Source organism: Trichechus manatus, unplaced genomic scaffold, assembly GCF_000243295.1.
Source record: "Trichechus manatus latirostris isolate Lorelei unplaced genomic scaffold, TriManLat1.0 scaffold00093, whole genome shotgun sequence".
Taxonomy (NCBI): domain Eukaryota; kingdom Metazoa; phylum Chordata; class Mammalia; order Sirenia; family Trichechidae; genus Trichechus; species Trichechus manatus.
This window is the reverse complement of record NW_004444029.1, coordinates 4,736,369-4,745,382: the sequence shown is the minus strand read 5'-3', so window position 1 is coordinate 4,745,382 and position 9,014 is coordinate 4,736,369. Positions and strand designations below refer to the sequence as shown.

Genomic DNA, 9,014 nt, shown 5'->3' with positions numbered 1-9,014 from the left:
GACCTTATAGGACAGAGTAGAACTGCCCCATAGGGTTTTCAAGGAGCAATTGATGGATTCCAACTGCTGACCTTTTGGTTAGTAGGTGAGTTCTTAACCACTGCTCCACCAAGGCTAGGATGACTCAATATAATAAACATGTTATTTCTTTCCATAGTTATGTATAAATTCAATGCAGAGTCTAATAAAACTCAAATAGATTTTTGTTTGTTTTTTTGGTGGAACTTGATAAGCTGACCCTAAAATTCATATGGAAATGGTGGACAAAAATCAGTCAAAATGATTTGATGAAGAATTGAAGAACAAAAAAATGGGGAGAGAGCTTGCTACACCAGGTACTGGGACTTAGGGTAAAGCAATACTAATTAGAACAAGCTGATACTTGCTCAGAGTTAGACAAATCAACCAATAGATCAGAATAGACAGCTCAGCTCCAAAACCCCCACACATGCCGAAATTAGATAATATGGCAGAGGTGGCATTTACAGATCAGTGCACAAAAAAGGAGTGACTCAAGAAATTGTGCACTCTCTTCTTTTCACCTATAAATTAGACCTGCTGTGGAATGTCTGCATAGCTGAATTTTAGGATAAGCTTGTGTCCCTATGTTCTAGAATATAGGCAGTTTGTGACTGTGAAATATCTCCAAAGTATCTGGGGTTATTTATATGAAAACTGACCCCTAAGAGTCTTGTATGAAGGATCACAGGCACAGGAACTCATAGAAGCTTCTCACAACAGATGGGTGTGCTCCACTTTTGGAGGAGAAGGATGCCCCAGTTTTAGTCTCCCTAAACATTGCCACCACTGGGCTGACCAGGACGTAGTCAGGACAAGTATTGTTGGTGAAAGTCATGTCTTCATTCTACTAGTTACCACCAAATCACACTAGATTGTTAGAGACGTATTGGAAACTTGCAGCTAACATAAAATAATACATTTTAGGTCATTCTGAGTTCTTCTGGGACGTAAGTAAACGGAGGCCCAGAGATCTGGAAGAGGTGCCTCATTTTAGGTGCTGCCAATGGTTTTCATACTCGGTCCCATGTTGTTGTTGAGTGCTGTTGAGTCGATTCCAACTCATAGCAACTCATAGTGAGTCATAATGGCCCCACGAGACAGAGTAGAACTGCTCCATGGGGTTTTCTAGGCTCTAATCTTTATGGGAGCAGTTCACCAGGTTTTTCTCCCTCAGAGCTGCTAGGTGGGTTTGAACCACTAACCTTTTGGTTAGCAGTCGAGTGCTTGACCATTGTGCCACTAGGGCTCCTTTTAGCCGCATGTTGTCGTTGTTGTTGTTAGGTGTTGATTCCAATTCATAGTGACCCCATGTGACAAAGTAGAACTAAAGGTTTTCTTGGCTGTAATCTTTACAGAAGCAGATCACCAGGTCTTTCCCCAGAGGAGCCTCTGGGTGGGAAACCTCCAACATTTTGGTTAGCAGCTGAGCGATTAACCCTTCGCACCACCAGGGCTCCTCTTTCAGTCCTATAAGGGAACTATATGAAAGACTACTTCCTTACCATAAGAACATGTGGCACTCCAGACTAAATTATTTATAACTGTCAAAAGCTCTATTTCCCAATTTCATGAAACTCCGTGAATTTGAAGACCTGTGTCATGGATTGAATTATGTCCCCCAAAAAATATGTGTATAGATTTGGCTGGGCCATGATTCGCAGTATTGTGTGGTTGTCCTGCATTTTGTCATTGTAATGTTATGTTAAAGAGGATTAGGGTGGGATTGTAATACCCTTACTAAGGTCACATCCCTGAGCAAATGTAAAAGGAGTTTCCCTGGGGTGTGGCCTGCATCACCTTTTGTCTCTCAAGAGACAAAAAAAGAAAGGTAAGCAAGCAGAGAGGGGGGATCTCTACCACCAAGAAAGCAGTGCCAGGAGCAGAGCACATCCTTTGGACCTGGGGTCCCTGCGCAGAGAAGCGCCTAGTCCGGGGGAAGATTGATGAGAAGGCCAACAGAGAGCGAAAGCCTTCCCCTGGAGCTGACGCCCTGAATTTGGACTTTTAGCCTACTTTACTGTGAAGAAATAAATTTCTCTTTGTTGAAGCCATCCACTTGTGGTATTTCTGTTACAGCAGCACTAGATGACTAAGACAGCCTGTTTGTGTAAGGGCTACTTAAAGAGTCTGCAGACCACAGAGACTCACGAGATGGTTAGTAAACTGGAGCTCTGTCCCAGAATGTGGAATATTGGTCCAGTGGAACCCGAAGGGCAGCTGACAGGTGACAATGACCCCATGGTGATGAGTTCACTACATCAGATACCTGGACTTATTACAAAGCAGTATTATTTATCACAAAAATCACGGCAAAAACATTTAAACTGAAAACTTCTTTTTAAACTTTAGTTTTACTAAAACAGTCCCTCAGTTCCCAGCAACCAGTCAGAGGATAGTTTCATTTTCTGAAAGCCATAATCAGTCCACTTGGGGACCAGTTCCTCCCTTGGACACTGATATGATCATCCTATTTCAAGTAACATTGAATAATAACAATTCAAAATTTGTCACTGGAGATTTAAAAGTAGGAGAATTGACCATGTAAAAAAAATTTTCTTCATGTTTTAACAGAATAAATTCAAATGTGTGTGAGTGTATTCCCCGCCCCCACCCCCCACCAAAATGCTTGGACTTAGTGGATGTTTTCTCCCTGCGGAACTAATATATATAAAAAATAAGATTGCAAGACTAGACAATAGAAGTATCTTATGGCTCACACAAGAGATCTGAACTGCTATCCTTAAGGTTCCTTTCCCCTGGGACTTGGCAGCAACTTAAGTCCTGACACTATATAAATCCCTCAGAATCCAAAGATGCTCACAGCTGTTGATCCTCAGACCACTGCAGCTTCCACCAAGAAGGCATGGGCTCTCTGGCCCCAGGGCCCAGTGGACCTCAGCCTGGCCCCACTTCAGGCGCAGACGTGGTCCTGGTGCCGGGGCTGCCTCCTACTCTAGTGCTGACCATCTGTTCAGAAGCAGCAGGGTAATCGGGGGCCGTCCACTCCTGCTGGGTTTAGAGAGTGGGCTCTTCACGTTCATTCACTGCCTGAGCCTTTCCTTTCCACTTCTTCTTATTCTAGATCCAGTGAAGATCCCACCCTGCTGGAGGTGGCCGAGTGGAGGTAAGTGGCCTTCTAAGCGTGCGGACAGCACTGTGGTGGGCTCTGGGGGCACAGAGTGTCTGATCCTGCATGTTCAGTTCAGTCACTATGCCTCTCCCTCCTTCCTCGCCTCGGTTCCCAGCAACCAGTCAGAGAACGGTCTCACCTCTGACAGCTATTTGCAACCAGGTGTGCAGAAAGCAGAGGGAATGGACACCCCACTGCTGTGGAAGGCCCTCTCTTGGTGTGTGTAGGATCAGAGATGAGCACCCCGGATTCTAATCCCTGCCTGGGGTTCCTCTCCCTGCCTCCTGACACCCCTGGACCCCACCTGGTAGCTCATCCTGACGGTGCTGCTGAAACTGCATCCGTGTGTCGGCAGGCATGGAGGTTATGTTTTCATCAGATTCAAGTTATTTGGAACCCAGATTAGTACAGACAAAAGAAGGGGAAGGGCAAGCCCTACAGGCACGAGAAGGGAGAGAAGCAGCTAGGACGTTTGGTCTAGATCAACGGCGGAATCTGTTCTGAAGGACAGCATGTCTGAGGACGCTGTGAGGGAGCAGAGACTACCCTGCGTAAAAAGGGGCTACAGATTTTATGGTAAAGTTATCACACAAATGCAATCAATCCCTCCAATTGCCACCAATACTTAGTGCCCATACAGTTCACTTAGTTGCTGAGAAATAGAGAAGTCTCTTTTGGTAGAGCTTTCTGTAGGAATTTTACTACGTAACACACTACTTTGTACAAAGTTACAGCCTAACTTGTGAGCAGGAATGTCTAAATGTGTTCACCTCAGTTTCTCTAACAAACACTGTAGCAGATGTGATTTTTCTCTTCTTTGATTGTGTATGTCTTTAATGCTCAATATGTCCACTGTCACCTGGTCTCTCAGTCTCTGTGTTGGCCACCCTGTCCCACCCAAATCTACCCTTCTCCTCACCAAAGTCATCGTGGAGTATGAGGATGCAATCACCCAGCTGGAGGCCCTCAGGAATCACTTGTCTGTCCTGCAGGATGATGCTCAAACTCCTTACTATTGCAGTATCTCCCATTATCCCTGTTGTACTCAACCATTCACTCCTAATCTGCCTACCCACATAGCAACCTGGCTGTGATAAATTGCTTCTCTGAAAATGCCAGTCTGTTTCATACCTCAAAACCTTTTTTCACTCGGATTCCTCTGCCAAAAATGCCTCTTCCTCTCACTTGCTGATGTTTCAATGATGACCTCTTCTCTGATACCTTTACTAAGCATTTCTGTGTGTTCGTTTCTGTTGGGTGTGTATGCCCTTGTGTGTCTGACTGGGTATCTCTGTCATATTGATTTTTTGAAGCTTGAGCTCATCTCTAATGTGGTTCTGTGCCACTGAGTTGATTTTCAACTTATAACAACCTCATGTGACAGAGTAGAACTGCGTCGTAGGTATTTTCCAGGCTATAATCTTTATGGGAGCAGTTTGCCAGGTCTTTCTCCTGCAGAGCCACTGGGTGGCTTGGAACAGCTGACCTTTTGATTAGCAGCTGAGTGGCTGCACCACCAGGACTCCTTCGTCTCTAATACATCATGCCTATGATGAACTTCAGCAGGATTACAGAACATTTCCTAAAATAGTCAGAAATTTTAAGTGTGAAAAAGTGCTGGTGAGTTCAAAATCTGGTATTCTTCCTCTGTGTGTGCGTGACCCAGTGGTTAAGGAGGCGCCTTCACAGTCAGACAGACCTCCTCTGAGACTCACTCTAATTCTGGGTTCATCACTCTGTAGCTTGAAAATGTTACTTCATCTGTCTAAGCCCCAGTGCCTTCTGCAAAATTAGAATAACAATAGCGCATTGGCACAGCTGTGTGGATAAAGTGGAAATGTATGAAAAGTCCTCATCACGCTTCCTGGCACCTAGTAAATTGCTCAGTAAATGATTATTCCAGAGTATTCTGGACTGATTGCTTAGACTTCATGTTAAAATGAATCCAAATACAACCCTACCACTTCTTGCTCATTGCTATCTCCTTAAGGGAGGAAAATGCTTGTTAACTCTCCAAGGTTCCCATCTAGTCAATGACATCACCTGACATGTAATAAGCCACATCTCTGAGGCTCTTCCTTGCTGTCTCCCTCTTTCACCTCCCATATTCAATCCATCAGTCACTACTAATGATCACTCCTACAAATGTACCTTAAATCCATCCATTTCTGCGACACCCCAGTATTCAAGGTCCCTGTCACTTTCCTCTGCAGTCACCTCTAACTTGCCTCACAGCTTCCACTGCTGCTTCCTGTGGGCACTCAGGCATCCTTCTATAACACAAGTCATGCCATGCCCCACCCAGCTTAAGTTCTCTGCTTGCTTCCCACTGCATTCGGACCATCTTCAGATCCTTCTTACGGCCCTGCCCACCAGTCCCCCCTTGTCCCCTGCACTCCCCACCCAGTCCATCAGTCTACACAGTCTCCTCTCAGCACACCTCTAAGCAGGGCTGGAGCCCCGATCCTCCTCTGACCACGAGCCACCCCCAGAAGGCAGAGAACTTCCCTGATCACACTCACACTGTGTTCTCCATTTAAGCCTTCATGGATAGTGCCTGAAATCTTAGATGAATTTATTTGTTTGCTTATTTTTAAATCTCCTCCCACACCAGCCCCAGGACTGATCGCTCCTTTCAGCGGCCATGTTGGCCTCTCCGCTATTAGTCAATGCACACCTTCACACCTCGTGTCTTCTACAGTTTACATACAACTTCATTTACACAATCTTATTTGGGTTTTGCTCTGCAATGACACAGGCTGGACAGATGGAGTATTCTCATGTGTGGAAGAGGAAATCAAGTCTCAGAGAAAGTGAGTTTCAAGGCAGAGCCAGGACTTGAACAAAACCCAGCTCTCCCATCTCACCCTCAGAGGAGACCTCACAGATGATGCAGCTCTTTTCTGTTTTCCATGATGTTAGAGAAAAAAGAACTAATAGTATGTGAAGGTGAAACAGGTGTGAGGAAGGACTCCTGATGGTGGGACAGGAAGGACAGGTGAATCCTTTGGAACTGGTAATCAGAACACAGAACAGGGAGGTTTGGTACTGTGTTGGTGAAGGCAGTGTAGGATATGGATAGAGCATGGGCTTTGGACTTAGACTTGAATGTGATCCCTGACCTGCTGCCAGTGTGAACCTGAGAAATGTCTTCATCACTAAGATGAGTAATAACATAAATGTGTGTGTATGTATATTTATGTCATAAAAGCTCAGCAGTTTGAATCCACCAGGTGCTCCTTGGAAACCCTATGGGGCAGTTCTACTCTGTCCTATAGGGTCGCTATGAGTCGGAATTGACTTGATGACAACAAGTTTTTGTATGTAAAATACATATATATGCATATATATATATAAGCTATGTGGGAATTAAATTATGTATCTAATGTACCTCGTGCATATTCTAGCCTATAATACATGATTAATACTTGATATCTTTTACTGCTATTTCTGGTCAGAAAAGGTAGAGAAGAGGTGATTCTAACTGGACCACGGAAGCTGATCAAGCAATTGTTTCCCCCCAGGAGACCTAAGCCCTGTGTCTCTAGCATGGAGGTGGAGAACCAGACCCGGGTCACTAAGTTCATTCTGGTGGGCTTCTCTGGGACCTGTGGTGTGCGTGCAGCAGTGTTCCTGATGTTTTTCGTGGCCTATGTCCTGACCGTGGCTGAAAACATGGTCATTATCCTGCTGGTGCAGCAGAACCGGCCACTGCACAAGCCCATGTACTTCTTCCTGGCCAACCTGTCCTTCCTGGAGACCTGGTACATCTCTGTGACCGTGCCCAAGATGCTGGTAAGCTTTTGGTCTGTGAGCAACAGCATCCCCTTCACCCACTGTGTGATCCAGCTCTACTTCTTCATTGCACTCATGTGCACCGAGTGTGTGCTCCTGGCTGCCATGGCCTATGACCGCTACGTGGCCATCTGCCACCCACTCCACTACCCCACCATGATGAGCCACAGGCTCTGCACCCACCTGGCTCTCGGGTCCTGGGCCATTGGCTTTGGCATCTCCCTGGCAAAGACCTACTTCATCTCCCGCCTCAGCTTCTGCGGCCCTAACGTCATAAATCACTTCTTCTGTGACCTCTCTCCTGTGCTCAACCTCTCCTGCACAGACATGTCCACAGCTGAGCTGGTGGACTTCGTCCTGGCTCTGGTCATCTTCCTGTTCCCACTCACAATCACTGTCCTGTCCTATGGGTGCATTCTGGCCACCGTTCTACGTATGCCCACGGGGAAGCAGAAGGCCTTCTCCACATGTGCTTCCCACCTTGTGGTGGTCACCATCTTCTACTCAGCCACAATCTTCATGTACGCCCGGCCCCGAGCCATCCATGCCTTCAACATGAACAAAGTCATTTCCATCTTCTATGCCATCGTCACCCCTGCACTCAACCCTTTCATTTATTGCCTGAGGAACCAGGAGGTCAAGGAAGCTCTGAGGAAGCTGGCCTACTGCCAGGCCGCCCGTGTCTGACTAGCCTATCATGGTCGACTGGAACACAGGGTGGGTGTGTGTCTGCCCAGCCATTCTCTGTCCAAGCCTTTTTTATGCCTCGTCTGGTCGTTACCAGTGTTACTGTGATATCGTTATGTCCACACCAACCATGGGCTCTTGGTTATGTCCGAGGTCAGCCTCTACTCCTATTGTCAGGGACTCTAGGGGCATGATGCTGCATAGAGAGCTAGAGAAAAGGGATTCTCTGCAGCCATGACCCAAAATGGGGCTTCTGAGTCTGTGAGTAAATTCATGACTGAGATGAGTGGGGAGAGAGAGACGGCAAGTTCCCTTAGTTTGCTAGGGTGGCTATAACAAAATACCACAAAATGCGTGGGTTTAAAGAACATAAATTTATTTCTGCACAGCTCTGGAGGCCAGAAGCCTGAATTCAGGGCGTCGTCAAAGCTATTCTCTCTCTCAGTCATCTCGAGGGGAATATCCTTTCTGGTAGACCCGGGTGTTTTTTCGGCGTTCCCTGGCTTGTGGCCCGATCCTCACATGGTGTCTGCCTTCTCTCATGTGTGTGTTTCTGTCTCCGTGTCAGAGCTAAGTCAGCTGATACATGGTTACGGTTCACGTGGGTAACCTCTTTTATCAGATACCACCTGGGGAATTAGGAGTGGGACCCGCTCCACTCCAGTATGTCTTAAATGATAATGTCTTCAGAGAAAGACCCAATTTCCCCATACGAGGTCACATTTACAGGTACAGGGGTTAGGACTTCAACGTATCTTTTTTGGGGGACACAATTTAATCCTTAACAGCAGTGTATGAGGAAGCTGTTTTTGAATCCAATAAGCACTAAGGCTCTGCGACCAACAGATTCTGTGGTGGCATCCTGATTTCCCAGCCTCCTGATGGAGACAGTAGTAGCAGCTCCCTCCACAAACCCATTCTGGATGTTTTCTAGGAGGCCACTTTGGTGGCAGAGACTACTGCCAGCTCCTCTAGTCCCCACCCCCAACAATATTTGCAAGCAGCTAGTTCCTTTTCTGTTTCAAGTAGTGCTTTCTGTTTCTGTAAGTGAACTATACCTTATGCGATCGTATTTCGTCTTCTGATAAAACTTACACGGTTGCCTGGTATTGGATGTCATATTTACCTTCTAGAACTCACAGCGTATTTGTTTGTATCCTCTAGTGAATGAGCATAAAATGGATCATAAATAAATATATCAACTATATTATTTGCTGAACGAAATTTGCCCTCAGTTGTCTTCTTTTGTTAGCTCATCTTTTTCTCATTCCTCTTCATTTTTCTTTTACTCTCCGTGACCTTCAGTCTCTCCTCACTCATCCCATATCCAGGTGACCAGGTCAATTATAGGATGTGACATGGATTTTCATTCTGTGCCACA

At 46.0% G+C, this 9,014-nt stretch overlaps 1 protein-coding gene across 1 annotated transcript; it reads left to right on the top strand.

Moving 5' to 3' along the window:
- The first annotated feature begins 6,700 nt into the window (after positions 1 to 6,700).
- On the top strand, positions 6,701 to 7,633 carry LOC101355543 (olfactory receptor 6B1). The gene has a single exon (XM_012557312.1). The coding sequence runs from the start codon at positions 6,701 to 6,703 to the stop codon at positions 7,631 to 7,633; it is 933 nt and encodes a 310-aa protein (XP_012412766.1).
- Positions 7,634 to 9,014: the final 1,381 nt, after the last annotated feature.